General features: G+C 32.1%; 1 protein-coding gene across 2 annotated transcripts in view; it reads left to right on the plus strand.

Annotated features, from left to right (window-relative positions):
- Nucleotides 1–22,299, plus strand: part of LOC148302202 (MOXD1 homolog 1-like) — a 105,149-nt gene that overhangs the window by 79,563 nt on the left and 3,287 nt on the right. For both annotated transcript variants that reach the window (XM_088271989.1, XM_088271990.1), the window contains exons 3-8: nucleotides 14,808–14,951; nucleotides 17,810–17,995; nucleotides 18,980–19,250; nucleotides 20,276–20,377; nucleotides 20,472–20,635; nucleotides 21,751–21,867. In XM_088271989.1, coding sequence (XP_088128115.1) covers nucleotides 14,808–14,951; nucleotides 17,810–17,995; nucleotides 18,980–19,250; nucleotides 20,276–20,377; nucleotides 20,472–20,635; nucleotides 21,751–21,867 — 984 coding nt within the window. The remainder of the gene's footprint in view (nucleotides 1–14,807; nucleotides 14,952–17,809; nucleotides 17,996–18,979; nucleotides 19,251–20,275; nucleotides 20,378–20,471; nucleotides 20,636–21,750; nucleotides 21,868–22,299) is intronic.

Genomic DNA, 22,299 nt, shown 5'->3' on the forward strand with positions numbered 1-22,299 from the left:
ACAAAGATGAATAAGAATATGGATATCTGGGCGTTTACGGGGCTTACGGTCATCATAGTCTGGTTTAAGTGATCACTTTATCACTTTAAAAAAATGTAAAAAATACTCCTAATAAGAGATAATACAGATTTGTGAACATATATTTGGACACAATTAAAAATGTTGTGAATAATAGTCCTGCATGCGAAGTATACAATACATACATTCTAATACTAATTTCAGGTATTATCGCAATCGTCACATGAAACAAAAAACTGTTCGTAGGTGTTCGCAATTTTAACAAAAATATATATAAAGGTGGCATATGTTGGTCACGCGCTGTGTGGCCAAAAGTTGATACTGAGTACTTTAATAGGTTCAAAGAGGCAAGATAGAGGACGAGCCATTGGCTAAGGGCTGGATGACTGAATTAGAATAAAAGTTGTCCAGAAAGCGTAGGACAGGAAGATCTTTGCTATAATGACAGCTAAGCTAACGTTCGGGGGACTGAACAGGGCCCTTAAAGAAGAAAAATAAAGAAATATTTCATATACAACATTTTGAGTGTGTCCAAATACTTGTTCACAAAATCTGGATTATCTCCAATTACAGGAGTTATTTTCGTATTGTTCAACGATTTATACCTTAATTTTCATAAACTCACAATACATTATTTTTTCACATCTCATCAAAGATGAAGAAGAATTTGGAAGTCTGGGCATTTACGGGGCTGATGACCGTCATAGGCTGGTTTAAGTGATCACTTTACACACATGTAATATTCACCAATTCTACCCATTATTGACAGCCACACTACTCAAATTCTTGGAAGTTCTATATAGATGAACCAATTTTGAAACATTGTTCTTGAATCACTAGAACTTCACTAGAGACATCGATTGGTGAGATGAAAAGAAGCTTTTTATTGAGCAGAAACTCTTTTATTAGTATTTGGACACACTCAAAATGTTATAAATCTTTCATTAATTAATTCGGCAGTCACTTTGTGGTAAAATCTATCCGCATTTAATTTAAGTTTCATTTATATTGATAGTATGCAATATAGGTGCATTCCGCATCATTTTCAAACACCTATTTGAAAGTGATGCGGAAGGCATCGAAACACGTGTCACAATAGATTTAAATAAATAGTGATATTTACCAAGTAAAACTTAAATAAAAAAAATTATTTAATGAATAGTTTTAATGAAGACTTGTTACACCATTATTGTTGTTGAAGTTAAAGAAACCTTCACAGTTTATTGGATATATATTATATTTTTATAGCGAGTTGCTAGGACTAACTTACTAGGAAAAGTCTGACAGAAAAATCTTGATAATACTTTATACCTTAGAGATTTAGTATATTCTCTTAGTAAAATACAGTCGGCGTTCCGAGTTCTGAATATCCGCATTCTCCGTGTGTACTCTACCATGAAGAGCCTTCTCCGATCTTCATCTACCGTGACAGACTCTACCTCTATATTCACTTTTTTTCATAATAATAATATATTTAAAAATAAACTACTAATATATAACCTATTTCTATACGGCAAATGTCCAACACAAAAACTGATTACTAATATAACTATATATGTAAAACTTGTGTGCAGCTCATCGTGACATATGGGATCAAATGCAGAGCTTAATTAAGAAGACTTTAAAATGTCTAGAAGATAGACTAAGGAACATCAGGATAAGAGAAATATACGAGATCTAAGACGTCGTTAGATGGGGAAGACAACGAAGAAGACAATGGCATATACATGTGAGGAAAATAGAACCATCCACGCTCCCCCACATCGCATTGCACGGCCAACCCCGAAGTAGACTCTTGGGCAGAAACTAGGTAGGCTCTTAAAAACAGGCCACGAGGCCTACACCAAGCAGAAGACGGAGAAGAAGAAGAATGTCCAAAAGTATCTGAAATATAAAATTTACGTTTTATAAAATATTTTTTAAAAAAACAATTATAAAAGCATAATTGGATGAATTGATATCACTGTCCCATTTCATTTGCAAGAACAAGGAAATTTTATAATTCAAACTACTTATACCAAAATTCTGAATAATATGCTTGTATATACGGTGTCAAAAATTATAAAAAAACAAATAAATTATAACCCATCAACCTGAAAATCTAGTATTTTTTTTATAACAATATAATAAATTTAAATTTCTCTTATAACGCAAAAACACATAAAATACATAATATTTTGTAATTAATACAAAAACAAAATCGGCTTTACATACTGCATGAACTTGTTAAAATGAATTGTATGTTTTTTACTTTTTAAAATTTCGCAAACTTCGTATCTTGAATGTGAAAGGGAAAAGTGGAATCATACATACAAATAATTAAAATTCCAAATGATTTTTTCAGCTTAGTTCACGATGCTATTAACACTGCCTTTAAATTTAATGTAAATATTTTTTTGCCACGTTAATGAAAATTGTGAACTGTTTTTTTTTCATCCCGTTTAGAATATTTTAACTGTAGATTACACTTTTTTGCTGACGATCTCTTTTAGAATATTTAATTAAAAAGAGCCGATATTTCGGCAGGTGCGGTGGACTGGTGACACGCTACTGATACTAAAAACTTTATTTGATTTTTATTTTTTATTATTAGATGTCTAATTTGTTTTTAAATTAAATCTCAATTTTTAATTACGATGTCATAACGTGATTTTTTTAATACTTCTTCTTTATGATTTTATTTATTTATATTTTATCATACATATAATTACAAATTACAATAATGTGCCCTCACTGAGTTTTCTTATCCCGAGAGCACATTTTACAACACTTATTTATAAAACTCTTATATAAAATAAAATTGTTTATCGTGTGCATTCAAATTATCAATAATCATGCCTTTTCGGATGTTATATTAAGGTCTTACTCTCAACAAAAGGATTCATTAAGCGCCCGGCTGTGCTAAAAAGCCGGTCGTCACTTCAGGCCTGATTTTTTTTTTGGAATAAATAAAAATGAAAAATTGTTTTTTAGAACATTTATTGAATAAATATTATATGTACTGGAATTTTTCGAATAAATATTTTTTTATAATTTTTTAAACTCCTTACCTTTCTATAACTCTTTTCTTTTCAAAAGCATATGTGTACTTATTTCAAAGAAAAACATTTTTCACTACAAAAATAGTGTTTTTAGCAAAAAAGTGTTACCTGGGTTTACAAAAAATTAACTTGCGATTTAACGTATGTTATAATGGGCCTTAATAATGAAATAATCGTATTTTTCCGGTTTGACCAAGCGACTTACTTAATTTGCCATAATATTTATAAAATACACATGATTACTTACAAAGTCGGTGATAATTTGAAGACAGATATATTTCTGTCAAATTGCGAACCACCTCGATGAATTTTATGTTCATTCCGTAATTGCATAAAAAGTAGTAATTAAAAAAAACTTTATTGTATTAACATGTAAGTATTTCGGCTCAACACAGACCGTAGCACATATAATCAATAAAATATATTTTTTTATTGTATGTTTGTACCTAGAAAAAAAATAATATAACTTTTATAAAAAATGTATGCTATTATTGTCATATCGCTCACTCCTTTCAAGAACGTCATAAATCAAAAATCGTAAATTTTCAGTTATGCCTGTTTTCGGAATGCCCAGAAAATGTACTATATCCCAGCAAAAGAGGCATATTATTAACTTAATATTCACCCGCTACAGCGCAGAATGTGTTGTTTTTGCATTTTGAAGAAAACGTAATGTTTAATTATTTTTTAAAATATACTAAATATTCTTCAAATGGAAAAAAAACCTTCAGGTTTTACCTAAAAAGATCTGTTGCGCAGTAAAAAGATCAATCAGTGGCTTATATTTATTTTTAATACATTGTATTATTTTTAAACTTTAAAAACGTTCTCCTAAGAAATCAAGTTTTTTGATTTATGACGTTCTTGAAAGGAGTGAGCGATATGTAAATTTATTCTTTTCATTGTGTCGTAAGATAGAATTTAATAATATTTCCTAGCCAAAAAAATCACATATTGTACTACACATTTTTTTAAGTAATTGTTAATTTTATTCCACTGCCTTATGATGTAAAAATATGGGTAGTACCAACCGTATATAGGCCAAGGTTGCACTTGTATTTTCATCTTTAATTAATTAGTGAACGCGTAATTTCATATTTTTATCAGTATTTTAATTCGTACGTGTAACGAACTATATTTTAATTTGCATATTTCACGCGAGGTAAGTCGGTTACATAATTACAATACAAGCCCCGTATAAAGCATTTACTTCTTTAATAGGCCAATCTGCATTTTAAAAGAGTGTCGGTTTATGTTCGTTTTAAAAAATAAAGTATTGCTCTGAAAACATAATGCATATCTAATACGACAGGGAAAGCCCTTTTAAATTGTAAAAACGTAGTGCGTGGCTTACCTCCTTCCGCCTAAATACCGCCTGGAGAAGTTGCTGGATTTTATTATTTATTAAATTTTTTATTCTAAAAGTAATCATTCTATTTGCGGATTTTTTCGCATTCAATTATCCCTCTTAAACATTGTTTCTTTTTTATCTACCTCGTGTTGTTGACATTACTACCATAGACGCCATTAAATATAACATTGGTACTTAAATAAACGTTACGTAGTATAAAATTCTTCCGCCTTTGTAGTGTAATGGTCAGCAGTCTCGGCTACCTTACTGGAGGTCCCGGGTTCGATTCCCACTGAGAGAGTCAAATAAATATTAGTGATATTTTCACCCTAATATTTATTCAGTGCTACCCTGGACTGGTGCCTGAATTGGAGGACTGATCACCTATCCTTCTTGTGTCAAGATCAAGATCAACGATCAAGATAACACTACGTTTATATGATGCAGTCCCTATGCACCATCAGGTGCATATGAGGCTTTGAAGAAGAGAATATGAAATTAAACCGATGCATTCTAATGCAACTGAATTTAGTTGTGTTAATAAAAATTACAGTTAAACCTTTATATTACTAAAATTACTCCAAAAAATAAATTTCGCGAATTAATTATGTTGCGATCTGTTGTGATATAAATAATCTCTCCGATCTATTTTTATCTTTGAACAAATTTCTCACTTGAAAATGTTAATGGATTGTCATTTATTCAACGTCGAAAATCTTATCGTCCTTATTTATTACAAAAAGCTTTTGAGAAAACGTTAAATTAATGAGCACCTGTAAAGTACTTCGATATACTCATTTGAATATACCCATTTTTTTATTACGGAAAAAGCGCTCGTAACGCAACTACTTGTAATAACTAATGATACGAACTCGACATTATTAATTATCAAAAAAATAAAATATAATTTTTTTTGAGACCATGCCTGAAGTTTATAAGAAGGACGATACTTTATTTTGCCAATTTCCGGCATATGTTAGGTAAACAGGTGGGAGATATTATCGATTTATTTTATATTTGCTAATGTATATACACATAATATGTATGTACGTAATAATAAGTATGTATGGGTGTAGTAATAATAAAATATCAACCTTTTGCACGAAAGTAATTAAAAAACCCCATTAATTTTATGTCACCGTACTCAAATAAATTAAAGTAAATTAAACAACTTTATTTTATTACTTTATAAATTAAAATAAATTAAAATAAATTAAACAACTTTATTTTATACTATTTATACAATTATAAATTTATATCACCTTTAGTTATTAGTTAAGGGTACGTTAAATTTAAGTTTTCAAAAATCACTGATGGGCTTAAATTCAACATCATTTGCATCATAGCAAATGCACGTGTAGTTTTATATTTATAGAATAGAACCCGCGACGCCAGTTTCGCAGTCGAGCGTCTACCCAACTACGCCATGGGCCTGTCACATACTTCAGTTACTTACGTGTACATAAATACTTTATATAAAAAAATATTTTTTAAAAAATAATAATAACAACCCCTGTTTATTCATTGACAATTTCAGTATTTGCGACACCACCGTATAGCAGATACAAACAATTCATTTCAAATTCAGATTTTCAAAAAATGCTCTTTCTTATCATAATAAAATTCGTATAACCAGTTTAAGCTCTTTTATTTATACCAAATATAATATATATTTTTGAATAACATGTTTTTTCGCAAAATATTTTCTTAAACAAAAAATCATGTAAAGAAAATGCTGATATTTATATATTTTTTTAAATATTTTGTAATATGCTCGTATTTTTATTTTTCTTCCTTTAGATTTCATTTCAGCTTTTCACCTTTATCCCTAAGGAACATCCTAGCCAGCATCTAGAGGTTTATTTTCGCATTTATAATAATTGTGCAATTATTGCATTCATGTTATTCAAAACGTACCGAGATTATTATCTTTTTTATTATTTATTTGATATGTACATTTTCTTCTAATATAATAACAACCACATTAAGAAATGACCACACACCTGTAAATATTTTACTACTACCATCACGCCGTTTCCCCGCAGGGGTAGGCAGAAATGATGGAACGCCACACTCTTCTGTCCTGACATACACTCCTCGCCTCATTCACATCCATACATCTAGTCATACATACCCTCCGATTATGCAGACTTTTGACACCACCAGATTTTAGGTTCTGATTGATCTGATCGTGCCAAGTCTTTTTCGGCCGCTCATTTTTTATTTTTTATTTTAACATTTAATTGAGTGATGAAATATCAATTATGAGTGTTTTTAATAGCACGTGTATTTATTTAATCTATCCGGATCAAATATGCCAAGTCTTTTTCGGCCGTTAAATAAAATTAAATATTTTATAATAACAGTTAATTGGATGAAAGGTGATGAAATATCAATTGTGAGTGTTTTTAATAGCACGTGTATTTATTTAATCTATCCGGATCAAATATGCCAAGTCTTTTTCGGCCGTTAAATAAAATTAAATATTTTATAATAACAGTTAATTGGATGAAAGGTGATGAAATATCAATTGTGAGTGTTTTTAATAGCACGTGTATTTATTTAATCTATCCGGATCAAATATGCCAAGTCTTTTTCGGCCGTTAAATAAAATTAAATATTTTATAATAACAGTTAATTGGATGAAAGGTGATGAAATATCAATTGTGAGTGTTTTTAATAGCACGTGTATTTATTTAATCTATCCGGATCAAATATGCCAAGTCTTTTTCGGCCGTTAAATAAAATTAAATATTTTATAATAACAGTTAATTGGATGAAAGGTGATGAAATATCAATTGTGAGTGTTTTTAATAGCACGTGTATTTATTTAATCTATCCGGATCAAATATGCCAAGTCTTTTTCGGCCGTTAAATAAAATTAAATATTTTATAATAACAGTTAATTGGATGAAAGGTGATGAAATATCAATTGTGAGTGTTTTTAATAGCACGTGTATTTATTTAATCTATCCGGATCAAATATGCCAAGTCTTTTTCGGCCGTTAAATAAAATTAAATATTTTATAATAACAGTTAATTGGATGAAAGGTGATGAAATATCAATTGTGAGTGTTTTTAATAGCACGTGTATTTATTTAATCTATCCGGATCAAATATGCCAAGTCTTTTTCGGCCGTTAAATAAAATTAAATATTTTATAATAACAGTTAATTGGATGAAAGGTGATGAAATATCAATTGTGAGTGTTTTTAATAGCACGTGTATTTATTTAATCTATCCGGATCAAATATGCCAAGTCTTTTTCGGCCGTTAAATAAAATTAAATATTTTATAATAACAGTTAATTGGATGAAAGGTGATGAAATATCAATTGTGAGTGTTTTTAATAGCACGTGTATTTATTTAATCTATCCGGATCAAATATGCCAAGTCTTTTTCGGCCGTTAAATAAAATTAAATATTTTATAATAACAGTTAATTGGATGAAAGGTGATGAAATATCAATTGTGAGTGTTTTTAATAGCACGTGTATTTATTTAATCTATCCGGATCAAATATGCCAAGTCTTTTTCGGCCGTTAAATAAAATTAAATATTTTATAATAACAGTTAATTGGATGAAAGGTGATGAAATATCAATTGTGAGTGTTTTTAATAGCACGTGTATTTATTTAATCTATCCGGATCAAATATGCCAAGTCTTTTTCGGCCGTTAAATAAAATTAAATATTTTATAATAACAGTTAATTGGATGAAAGGTGATGAAATATCAATTGTGAGTGTTTTTAATAGCACGTGTATTTATTTAATCTATCCGGATCAAATACACTTTTAAGTGCTCAATTGTTTCATTATCGGTAAATAATACCTACCAAATTATTCCGGAGCATGGGATGCTGAAAGTGGTTGTCTGATATAATTTCACACAACTCTAAACCCTTTTAGTTTATTGTTGGTTTGTTAGTGAAACTTTGCTCGCATAATTTCAAGTGCTGTTAACTTTTAGTTATTACTAAACTCTGTTCCATCAACAGAATCGTTCATTAATTATTTGAAAGCTTAAATTTGAAAAATGAACAATATTGAAGTGTCGGCAAAAAAATTATTATGAAAATGCAAGTTTATTTTTTTTTTGTAAATATGTGTTTAATTATCATGTCTCTTATTTTATTATATTTAGACAATATTTCACTTTTTTTTTCTATAACAATAAAAATAATTGCTCTAAATGGAAATGACAAGTAATCTCAGATTTCCTCATATGCAATAAGTATTATACAAATTATTTTGTAAAGACAAAATCATTACACATATTTATAAAAGAACCATAAATACAACTTTAAAATTTGATGCTACTTGGATGTTTAATAATGAGCTTCTGCCCATTATAATTACATTAAACACATTAAAGTGTATGAAGTGATCACTTAAGCCAGCCGAATGCCAGATTGTAAGCCCTGGCATGCTCAGACTTTCATATTCCATAATAAAACAATACATTAACGTCTTCCTTTATCAAAACATATCATAAAGAAAATGTTGAGACACCCTATCTTGATATATCATCAATTCAGTATCTGATAAAAAATAATTAATTATTTATCAAATTGTCGATGGCAATGAAATATAAGAATATACCATCGTATTCAACTTCGTACTGACATTTTATATGTATTGTTGTTAAATTTGTGGAGCCTTGCAAATTATATTGCAATTTGATATTTTTTTAATAACTTAATGTACAATAATTTAATAAAATTTTGTAAATGAAAACACTAGTTTTTTACCACTTTATATTTATTTCAACTAGTTTCGAAAGCTACATATACTTCCATCTTCGAGTCTGAATATAAACTAAAGCATAAATAATTATCTGTACTGTAAATACATACAAAACAAGTGTTTTCATTCACAATTTCATCAAATTTTAATTAGTTTGATAGATTATATTAGCTACTAAAAAGTAGTGAAAATCCCTTCCGGTTCCGAAAACCCGTGTGACGTAATGACCTTTTAAAGTTCCTTAGCTTATGAAAAGCCGACGTGATGTTGACCCTAGAAGTAAGCATGAGAAACTTGAAAGATTCGTGTGAACTCTTGTACGGAATTTTCCACGCCAGGCAATTCGTCCTAAGAAAACAATCGTAATGATCACCCGACTAACAATAGCCAATACGAATTCTGCTCCCAACATAATATCGTCACTAATCACAATGCTAATCATTTGTCTTCGTTCGTGTATTTCGAGCGAAATAAATGAAATCGGCATTTGAATAATATTCGCGCGATGATTTCAGTAGAAGAACGCTCACTGTAAAATATTAATCCAAACTGCATTGTACTCCAATAGAACAATAGATTAATGAAAAGTTAATACCGTATCGACCTACTGAGAATATGTATTAGATTCTTAGATAAGCGAACTTTTTACAGAGAACGGAGACAATCCCAATTGTTGTGCTTTGAACATGGCTTATCCGTGTTGGCGTTTTTAATTATTTATTTAGAATTACTCTAGAAAAATTTTACTGTTGCTGAATTGAGATAAACATATGTATTATGTTAACAAGGTTAGAATTAGATTCATGAAGCTTATGATTTTAATTTTTGTTTTTTAGATATGCAAATATAAATGCTTAGTAAAACAGTTTTGAGAACATCGACTTTTTTCGTAGTTATGTAAATTTATTAATTTTATTCAATTATCATTATCACATTTAAAATTTGAAATCCCTTTTCTCTGTTTAATGATTTTTCTAATTTTTATTTTTATTGTCATTATGTTTTGTATTGGGGATATGTCCGTCTCCGTAGTGTAATGGTCAGCACGCTTGGCTACCGTTCTGGAGGTCCCGGGTTCGATTCCCAAGGGGGGTAAAATAAATATTAGTGATTTTTTCACATTCATATTTATTCAATATTACCCTGGACTGGTACCTGAAGCGGAGGGCTGATCACCTTTCCTTCATGTGTAAACGATTAAGATAACACTGCGTTTATATGACGCAGTGCCCTATGCACCATTGGGGTGCGGATAAGGGTTTTATTATTATTATTATTGGGGATATTATATTATTGGTATTGTTATGTTTCTATGTGTTTTACTTATTCTTTTCTGTTATGCTGTTTGATTAACAAATATGTAAATATATTGCATTTATACATAATAATAAATCTGTATAGTAAGGTATGTATCACACATTATTCATTTAAAAAATTCGATAGAATTGCGTTTGAAGCGATACATTCATCTTAAATATGTTCCGACTTATGGTTACGACTGTATAATACTTAGTTTATGAATCAGATAAACAGAATAGAAGCTGAATGTAATATCAAACGTCTGTCTATCTCCTTATAACAAATAGCTTTCTCGGTTATTTTAGTCCATTTTTGCTTCGTCAATTTACCATCAGGGGGGGTAAATCTATTTTATATGTTATCCTGTCGGGATTGTGTGGACGAAAGCTGTCGAGATACGAGCCAAAATATACTGAACGACTTATTTTACATAATATAAGGCAATTCATCAAATCGGTAACAGGCCAACAGGATGTGGGAAGCCTTTCTGGGCACTTCCTGTCTTTTGTGGGTTATGAACTGCCGCATGTAGTAGTCGAGGGCCCGTGTGTGTATTTACTTTATTCCTGCATGAGTACGTAATCCATAGAACAACTTCCTTTGTGTTTATATTTATAATACATTAAAAAGTTATATTTTACAAAAAAAAACAGTTGTCACAGTATAAGAAATAGTGGTAGTTACTAAGTAGAACTTAAATTAAAAATGAAATGTTTTCATCTGAAATTGCAAACAGTGTAGAATAATATTAATAGTGATGATTTAAATAATGAACAGCACATTTTTAACACATAATAAATATGTGCTTCTTCCTCATGAAAATCCTCATGAATTTGGTCTTAAGGCACTAATAAATTGACTTAATACTTACTTTGTCAGGATTTCCTAAGGCCTAGGAAAATACCCCAGTCCACATTTTCCCTAATAAATAAATGGCCACCTGATTACCTTGTGACCCGACATAATTAATTCAAACAGTATATAAGTATGTGTAAAATTATATAAGTTGTAAAATAACAAATACTAATTCTTGAATATATCCACGTTCATACAATATTTATTTATATGAATTTAAATAAAATCATCGTTACTTTGTAATACCTATGTATTTAAAGAAATGTATTATTTTTTACATCTCATCAAAGATGAAGAAGAATATGGAAGTCTGGGCATTTACGGGGCTGACGACCGTCATAGGCTGGTTAATTAAGTAATCACTTTACACACGTGTAACATTCACCAATTCTACCCATTATTGACAACCACACTACTCAAATTCTTGGGAGTTCTATATATATGAACCAATTTTAAAACATTATTCATAAATCACTCGAACCTCACTAGAGACATCTATTGGTTAAATGAAAAGAAGCTTTTTATTGAGCAAAAACTCTTTTATTAGTATGTGAAGTCCGAATCCTGGATTATAATCACAAACATGAGAAACGCCAGATAATATCATTTTCATTTTTATTATTTAAGCTTATAATTTGACCAGATAATTTATTTACAACATTTTAAGTATGTCCAAATACTTGTTCACAATTACAATACTTGATAATCCAGATTTTGTGAACAAGTATTTGGACACACTCAAAATGTTGTAAAGAAATGTAATTGTATTATGTTTGTATTCAATTTAAATGTTTTGTATTTCGAGTCAACCCAGAAGTGATAATTATAAATATGTACTTTATCATGTGGTTAAAGGTTTTAAAAATGTAAACAATAATGGACCTACCAAGTATCACGAGAGGATTAATATTGTATATCGGTGCGAGTTTTTTTTATTCGGTCGAGTTGTCTCTATAAATTTGTCCATTCAGACACTTTTATGAAGGAAATTGGCAATAAATGTGATAAATCGAAAAAAAATACCCAATGATTGTCAAATTTAAACCTATTTTTGAAGACACGAAAAATTTATTTCTATACTTACCATTCTGGACATAAATTTAATATTATCCTTCTGCGTTACGTATTAATAGATTACCGAAAAATTATGATTCTTTAATTTACTTTCTTAAAAGTGCCTTTCTTGAAATTAAAATATTGTTATTTTTTATACATGTACCTTATTCTTTACTCTTTCACTTTTTGCTATGCTTATTATATTAAGTCTTACTGGTTTGCAATGCTCTTTTTTTGTAAAAAGTTTACTGAAAAATATTTGTTTTAAGGCCCTCCGGGTGTCGATGTAAATATGGATAAAAAATCGGGAGACTTTTTTTTAAAAATATGATTTTTAATTCCGGTTACATTAAGATCTAAAGTAGGCATAGCTTAGATTTTAATTTGATAAAATTGTTCCGAAACAGCAGACAGTTTGAGTTGAAATTGAAATTGCGATTGAATTGATTCCCTATTGGTATTCAATTCAAAGTCCTATTTATTAATAGAAGCAGAAATTTTCGCCATTGCCATTAAATGAGAAAATCCCCGAATTTTTTACAGGAATAAAGAGAGATTTATTTTTGCTGAATGAGATATGAAATTTCGACTGGAAAAATACTTCTCAATAAACAGTATACAGTAAATCTTATGCACGATAGTATCATTATACTATACACCATTGTGTTTGGAAAATTAAATGCTTTTTACTAAGAAGCCAATGGTTGATAAGTTATCTTATTTCTATATGTACATATATAAAATAAACTAATAATATTCAAAAGTAATTTTTTGTACTTCCAAGTGCATTTTTGGCTCAGTTTTTTTTACATACATCATACTATATTTTGACTTAATATGAGTATAATTCTATAATTTACAACAGCGAGTGTTTTTGCCTAGAATTTTCACTCATGAATTACATGAAATTATAGTAACTTTAAACATAAAGAGTAAATCCACTCACAAGTAGGCATAGGCTATGAAACTTATAAAGTTGAAGCCTGAGTAGAGACATGATAAACGGTGTTGCATAAGCCGTAGCTAGATTTCAGAGTCACTTGGACGTTAGGTAATTAAAAAAAAATAATAATTTACAACTGAATATTGAATATGGATTAGTATTTTACATACCGACGAGAAATGAGAAAATACATTTCATGTGTAAGGGTATATAATAATAAAAATCTATAGGGTTTTTTTATAAAAGCGTACTTATTTCTATATTTGTTTACTGTCGTTATACTTATCTGTTTATATTACGAATACATTTAAAATTTAAAGCGTAGTACCATTGGGGAAAATACCTATTTACTTTTCAACTAGCATATTGGCACCAGGATCTCTCTTTACAAAAATTCTACCAACAATAAATTCTTGCCTTCTTTAGTGTTGTTGTAACCAGATATACATATAAACATAACGGCCAACAAATCGTTATATTGTTATTTCTGATTTCGTCCTAAATCCTTAAACCCTTTGAATGTTTTTTTTGGCATTGCGTATTTTCAATCAAAAGTTTTTTTTCGTTCGTTCAGTGGACGTCTAACGACTCCTTGTTAAAATCAAGTTTCTTTGCTATTCTCGTGAACCCTTGTCTTATTCCATCTGCCACACAATTAGATTTTATTAAAACGATTTAATGCTTACCTAAACTTACCTCTCAGCATCCATCTATTCTTTTCGTTTATAAGACTGATCTTTCATGTCATTAAATGTGACGTTGTGTCCAATTTTTTAAATTACGTGTGGGTGGGTATTTTTTCTCAATTTAACGAAATATTTTACTTAGTAAATACCACTATTTCTTAAAATCTACTGTGACACGTGTTTCGATGCATTCCGCATCATTTTCAAACACCGTATGATAATGTAAATACCGTAAACACCGTAAAATGATGCGGAATGCATCGAAACACGTGTCACAGTAGATTTTAAGAAATAGTGGTATTTACTAAGTAAAACATTAATTAAAAATGGATAGATTTTACCACAAAGTGATTAACGAAATATGATGGAATGCTAGTTATTCTGTTAATATTTAAGGAAAAAGGTTAATCTGACGACATTTGAATGAACTTATTGAACCGAATTACATATTTACAGTATTTTGAATGTGTCCAAATACCTGTTCACGAATCTGGATTATCTCCAATTAGGAGTTTTTTTTTATTATTTTGCAAATTATACTGCAGCTGTCTAGTTCACAAATGTCGAATACGATTGACGTACGACGCCATTTGCAAAAATTATAACATCTTCCGTTAATATTGTGACAGATTTGATGAGTTATATTTTACCAGTTAATACGCGGTTTTCTATTTATTTCTACATCATAGACATTCTAAAAGTGGACGTGTGATAAAATTATTAATTTGAAAACTAAAAAAAATATAATTTAAAAAAAAAAATCGTAAACTACTAAATTTGTATATTACTAATATACGTGTGTTTTTTTCTCAGGATTGCCACTTAGTTGGAGGGATTCCCATGGCTGACGACTCGCAGGACTATGAACTGATGTTTGGTCTCAGAAACCACACTCATCTCGTTGTCGAGTTCAGGAGACCTCTGGACACGTGTGATCCTGATGACATAATTATTGGAGTAAGTTCATTTCATTTGTAATTCATTCTTCCAAGTGTGAATGACCACATCTTGCAACTGCTAGCTTTATGCAAGTAAAGCTTAAGTGTGTACTCTCAATTATGCAAAGTCTGTACGCAACTGGCTGCCCGAGTAGCCGCACTTGACGGCGCACTATTTTTTTAAATAATTTAATATTAAAATTTATTAAAAATAATTTTTTTATCATTTTTTAAGCTCCTTACCATTCAATGTCTCATTTCTTGTCGAAACCGTTTATTTACTTCGAAGAAAAACTTATTTTTTCAATAAAAAATGCAGTGTTTGAAAAAAATTTAAAACAATTTTTCAAATATTATCTGGGTTTAAAGAAAATTAAGATGCTATTTAACAAAAACTTGGCCTTAATAATTTCCTTGTATAAATGTTGTTATTTTTTTCATAACGATAGAGTTTTTTTAACGACATTTTGAGTATGTCCATATACTTCACAAATCTGGATTGTCTCCAATTATATGAATTATTCTAAACATAGATTAAGAAGAATATTGAAGTCTGGGCATTTACCGGGCTTACGACCGTCATAGGCTGGTTTAAGTGATCACTTTATACACGTGTAACATTCACCAATTCTACCCATGATTGACAACCACACTACTCAAATTCTTGGAAGTTCTATATATATATATGATTCTATTTCGAAACATTGTACGCGATTCACTAGAATTTTAACCAGAGACATCTATTGCTGAGATGAAGCAGCTTTTTTTATTGAGCAGAAACTCTTATATATTTTTGCATGTGAGGTCCGAATCCTTTAAATTGTTAAATCCGAAAACGTTAGTTTACTTTGATCGTATGATATTTAAATATATAAATTAATGTGATTAAAAGCGATTTGATACAGCAGCACAACTCAGTTACCAGACTACTTAAAAACATAATTTATATTTGAAGCACTAAATTTGTGATTTTCCATTTTTTAATTAAAACGTAAAATTGTTTTACAATCACTACAAATATTTTATTATAACTTTATTATAATGTCCACCGGTTTCAAAGCTAACCGATTCTTTATCAAGACTGATTAATACTAAAACACTATCTACTTAACAAAATTCAAAATATTTTGACGGTTAGGCCAAGGAGCTTGGGTAGATCTCAATTAGCTTTATTTTTTGTGTTGATTGTCAGTCACAGTCAAAAGGAATCAGGGATATTATTGACAATTGGATATTGATATCAGGGACAATACTTGATTAAGTTATAAGAAAATATTTATTGTGATTTTAAAACAAAGTTACATTTTAATTATACTTAAAAACAGTCTGTAGTATGTTTGACCTTCAGGTGATTTGATTCGACGTTATTATCTGATACCTACGCTAATTACGGTATTCACCTACGTATCTACTCACATTATAAATTTTATTTGAGAATCATAAGAGTGTGTCGTTTGTCGAAAATCTTAAATCTCCTAAAGTTATTCACAGATTACTTTGAATTTTTGAAACGTTATATTTATTTATATTCAATTCAATTCAATTCAATTTATTCAATTTATTCAATAAAAAAATAATATATACATAACAAACAATATTCAAGGCGTATATATTAAAAGTAAAAGTAAGCAAGAAGACTTAAAGGTGTAGAAGAAAACTCCTTCGGACACATGGAAATACTCCTTCGGACATATTTGTAACTGCAGTCAGTTGGTAGAATTCCATTCAAAAATTTTGGGTAATATATCCAAAATTAAACAAGATTATTTGATTGAATTCTACTTTTATTTAAATATATACGCTGATATATACTGTGACGCGTTTCCTCTTATTAAGATATTAAACTGCTTGCAATCTTGATCAAAATTCCCATATTCATCGTTAATTAACTAAATAATTAATATTATTTTTCTCTCTCGTAATGACGTCATTCTTATGAATTATATAAATATATAAAACCCTTATCCGCACCCCAATGGTGCATAGGGCACTGTGTCATATAAACGCAGTGTTATCTTGATCGTTTACACATGAAGGAAAGGTGATCAGCCCTCCGCTTCAGGTACCAGTCCATGGTAATATTGAATAAATATTACAGTGAAAAAATCACTTATATTTATTTTACCCCCCTTGGGAATCGAACCCGGGACCTCCAGAACGGTAGCCGAACGTGCTGACCATTACACTACGGAGGCGGGCAACCTTAAATACCTCAATTACGCCAGCTCTAATTCGTATGAAAGCGAAAGCGGAAAATCTCAGAGACAAAACCATCATTTCGGATCACGGGAGGGCGGCAAAAGAGGATAAAAGTGAAGTCCCTGTGCTAGTCTGGAAGTTGGAAGTTGGCCATCCACAATGACGAAGAGCTCAACAAGCTGCCCTCCAGCGTGACGACCATCGCTCAGGAAGGCGTCCTGCCCAACAACTTGGCCATTCTCCAGCCTATGGGGATCGAGAGGAAGGCGTTACAATTTGTCGGCTCATCTTCACCCCGCTCCAGGCTCAGCCCACTCGACGTCCCGAGACCGATTGACAACGTTTAATTCTATTTCATTATCATCATCATCATCCTATTATTATGTATTACTATCCCCATGTCTTTATAAGCGCCCTTGAAGTAGTATTTTACGAAATTGTCCAAATTATTATTATGAACTAACTAACTAACTAACCATCACGCCGCTTCCCCTCAGGGGTAGGCAGAGAGAATCGAACGCCACGCCACTTTGTCTTTGAAAACATTCTTTGCCTCTTCTACATTCATGCATCTTATTACGACTCCTGACCCGGCCGCTTTCAAGTATTTGGCATACCTGATTGTGCCAAGTTTGCCTCTATTATTATTATTATTATTATATTGTTATAATTTCACAGACTGAGCCGATAGATGTCCAGTGGGCCTTCGGACCCGACGACCCTCGCGGCAGGGGCTGGGGCGGCTGGCTTGGGCTGCGCCCCCTGCAGTTCCTGGGCCCACGCCCCCCTCCCCCTCCGCCGCCGCCCACCCTGGGGACCGGAGAGACGTCCGCCTATCTCAAGTGGGAGGTCTCCATGAAGGATGTGAGTGTAGTCGGAAATATTTGATAATGAGACAAGCAATTAGATACTTCGCTCACTCCTTTCAAGAACGTCATAAATCAAAACACTTGATTTTTCAGGAGAACATTTTAAAAGTTTAAAAATATAATAAAAATAATATAATAAAACCCTTATCCGCACCCCAATGGTGCATAGGGCACTGCTTCATATAAACGCAGTGTTATCTTGATCGTTTACACATGAAGGAAAGGTGATCAGCCCTCCGCTTCAGGTACCAGTCCAGGGTAATATTGAATAAATATTACAGTGAAAAAATCACTTATATTTACTTGACCCCCCTGGGAATCGAACCCGGGACCTCCAGAACGGTAGCCGAGCGTCCTGACCATTACACTACGGGGGCAGAATATAATACAATGTATTAAAAATAAATATCAAGCCACTTGTAGAACTTTTTACTGTGCAACAGATCTTTTTAGGTAAAACCTGAAGGTTTTTTTTTCTATTTGAAAAATATTTAGTATATTTCAAAAAATAATTAAACAATACCTTTTCTTCAAAATGCAAAAACAACACTTTATGTATAGCGGGTAAATATTAAGTTAAAAATATGCCTCTTTTGCTGGGATATAGTACATTTGCTGGGCATTCCGAAAACATGCACAACTGAAAATTGACGATTTTTGATTTATGACGTTCTTGAAAGGAGTGAGCGACTTGTATATGTTGCACTTGTATATTTGATACTTGTATATTTGTCACTTGTTCATTTAATACTTGTATATTTGACGTTTCTGTATTTGACATTTGTATATTAGATACTTGTATATTTGGTACTTGTTTATTTGAAACATGTATATTTGCTACTTCAGGTGATCATCCCGGAGAACATGGCCACCATGTTCTGGTGCAAGGTGTTCCGGGCGCCGGCCCTGTGCCGCAAGCTACTAGATACTTGTATATTTGGTAGTTGTATATTTGACACTTGCATATTTGACACTTCAGGTGATCATCCCGGAGAACATGGCCACCATGTTCTGGTGCAAGGTGTTCCGGGCGCCGGCGCTGGGCCGCAAGCACCACGTGGTAGGGTACGCGGCGGCGCCGGGCGCGCGCGCGCGGCACATGGTGCTGCACGAGTGCGCCGCGCCGGCGCCCGCCGAGCGCGCCGCCTGGGAGCGCTGGGCGGCCGGCGCGGGCGCCTACGGGCCCGACATGCCCGCTGACTGGGCCGCCTGCCTGACCCCCGTCGCGGCCTGGGCCACCGGCTCTAAAGGTAACTACCATCTACTCGACCATCTACTCGACTTCTGAGACGCTGCCATACCATTCTGGGCTCTGTCACCATATCAGCTCAAACCGCGACCAAAAATATTACCTGCTATATCTCAGCTGTCCAAACTCAAAACACAGTAAGGGACATTTTTTTGTAGTTCGTTTTTTTTGCATTTGCGAATTAAGTAGATTCTACTTAGTCCAAAAATGCAAAAAAAACGTACTACAAAAAAAATGTTCCTTACTGTGTTTTAAGTTTGGACAGCCGATCTCTCTCTGGTCTCAATCCTGTGGATTGATCTGCAGCAACAGATGACATCTCCATCTCCGGACGCTTAATGAATTAATTTTATATGATGGGGATTTAACGTATGTTGGGCCTTAAGTCGCAATGTTAACATTGTTTCATTCCGATGCAGGATCCAATGCACATGTGCGGATTAGGGTAAAGAAGAAGAAGAAGCTAATCTGGCAGTACACAACGGAGTTCTGGTTCCAACCTTTATGTATGGAAGCGAAGCATGGAGTTGGCAAAAGAAGGATGAAAGCAGACTGAATGCAGTCGAAATGCGATCCCTCAGACGAATTTGTGGCAAAACGATGTTTGATAGATGTTCGAATGATGAAATAAGGAAAGAATACTAGGCTGAGATAAGTATTATCGATAAAATTAAGAAAGGTGTTTTGAGATGGTTTGGACATGTGGAACGTATGAGTGAGGAAAGAACGAAAGAACAAATTTATGAGGCGAATGAAGTTGAAAAAAGAAGCAGAGGGAGACCGAAGAAAACCTGGCACAATCAGGTATGTCAAATACTTGGAAGTGGCCGGGTCAAGAGCCGTTATAATCATCGGGTATGTATGAGGAGATGCATGAATGTAGAAGAAGCGAAGAATGTTTGCAAAGACAGAGTGGTGTGGCGTTCGATTCTCTCTGCCTACTCCTGCGGGGAAGAGGCTTGATGGTTAGTTAGTTAGTTAGTTTTAGAAGAAGAAGATGTAAATGATTAAATTTTTAATTTACAGGAGAAATGTTTCCGGGTCATGTAGGAATTCCGCTCGGTGATCCAAATGGTGTAATGTACTACATGTTAGAAATTCACTATGAAAATCCTTCACTTCAAAAAGGTATTTATAACAATTCTTATTGGAAACCAATACCTTAAATTTACAATAAAAATAATTGTTTTTATGAATGCTTAATTTATTTGTTTTATTCTAGTTGTGGATAATTCTGGAATAACCATTTTGTATACAAGTGAGCTGCGGCAACACGATGCTGGTATGATGGTAGCGGGTATAACAGTGTCTGCTCTGCATGTTCTCCCGGCAGACCAGAAGAAATATCGTTCAGCTGGATACTGCTCCGAACCTTGCACTACTGAAGTGAGTGAATTTTATATCTTCTTCCTGGCTACATCCCGTCTTAGTAGACTGCTGGGGTCAGCTCTCCTCTTCCTCAGGTTGTAGGTCCTTCTGTCATGGACAACGTCACCTAGGCCATGTCTTCGAACCATATTCTCTCTTTGCAGCATCCATGAATTTTTTGGTCTTCATCTAGATATCTTCGAGGACGATCCATTGCTTTTGCCAAATTGAATCAAATTTATATATTAAACATTAAAGTCTAACAGATTTTTTGAGTCTACTAAATTGTATTTTATTGTTTATAATACATATCAAAATAAAATTTCTGACAATTGTTTCGCCTTGTTGTGACATTTTTTAAGGTATACGAAGATTTAATGGACTGATGGTCCTTACATGGCTATACAATTCTAGGTAGGTACTTTACGTTTAGACATACCGTGACCATTTTATGCAACTATCTTTATTTGTGAGTGTTAATTTTATTGTTTTAAAAAAAGGCTTAAACACTTAAAACAAATATAAGTAATTTTTCACTTTAATGTAATATATTAAATACTACCCTAGACTGGTACCTGAAGTGCAGGGCTGATAACCTCTCCTTCGTATTTTTAATGAAGAAGATAACACTGCTTATATATTGCAGTGCCCTATGAATCACTTAGTGCGGATAAGGGTTATAAAAAGACTAAGATGTAGCAGTTATGTCCCTGAGCTCCTTCACCCACATCATCTGAATCCCATCAAACATCTTCCCCTTTTATCTCAATCCCGTGGATTGGTCTGCAGCAAAAATTAGACCTGCTTCGCCACTCCAGACTATTTTGCGAAATATAATCTCCGGAATATTTGTATCAAACATATTCTACACCTTTATCCATGAATCTGGATCGTAGAACTTATCACTCTGCCCTCATATGAGGGCAGGGTTATCAGTTCTACTCTAGATTCTACCATTATATAATCCTAATTGAGTTAACACGGCATCGATTCGAAGCAGTGCCCTATGTACCACTTGGTTGTGGATAAGGGCCAGAATATTTTTTTATTTGTAGATTATAAGTCAATACTTTATTTCAGTGCCTTTTATTTTCATCCTCATCCTGACAGACATTATTATTCAATTATTTCAGATGTTACCACCGGAAGGCATCAATGTTGTCTCAGTTTTGCTTCACGCCCATAGTGCAGGAAGGAAACTTTCCCTAAGGCACATTCGTAATGGTCAGGAGTTACCAAAAATATCTGAGGTAAATATCATTTTAAATATTTAATAAGTTATTCTTGATTTTTTTTCTGATCCATGAAAGAAAATATTGTTATAATGGTAGTAGTCACATTTAAATAATCCCAAAGAAATAATTAAAATAATTACTTCAATTTTAACATACATTTATGAATTGTAATGCTACTACCATTTATGACCTAAAAAAACTATAAATTTATTCAGGTTGAAGAGGTTTGAATAATGGTTTTTCTTGGTTCTTAGCACTTTTCGCATTATGCTAATACTATTTGGACATGATATCGAAAATATTTCAAGTAAAATTGTTTTATCTCAGCTTACAGGAGAAATTAAATAGTATTTTGATAAAACCTATTAATATGGACTTATATTAACAGTTTTAAAAAAACACATAAAAAAAGGTTATAAGATAGAGTTATATTATATCTATTTTTTA

This window comes from Brachycentrus maculatus, unplaced genomic scaffold (assembly GCF_059751285.1).
Source record: "Brachycentrus maculatus isolate JH-2025_06_01 unplaced genomic scaffold, ASM5975128v1 h1tg000473l, whole genome shotgun sequence".
NCBI lineage: Eukaryota > Metazoa > Arthropoda > Insecta > Trichoptera > Brachycentridae > Brachycentrus > Brachycentrus maculatus.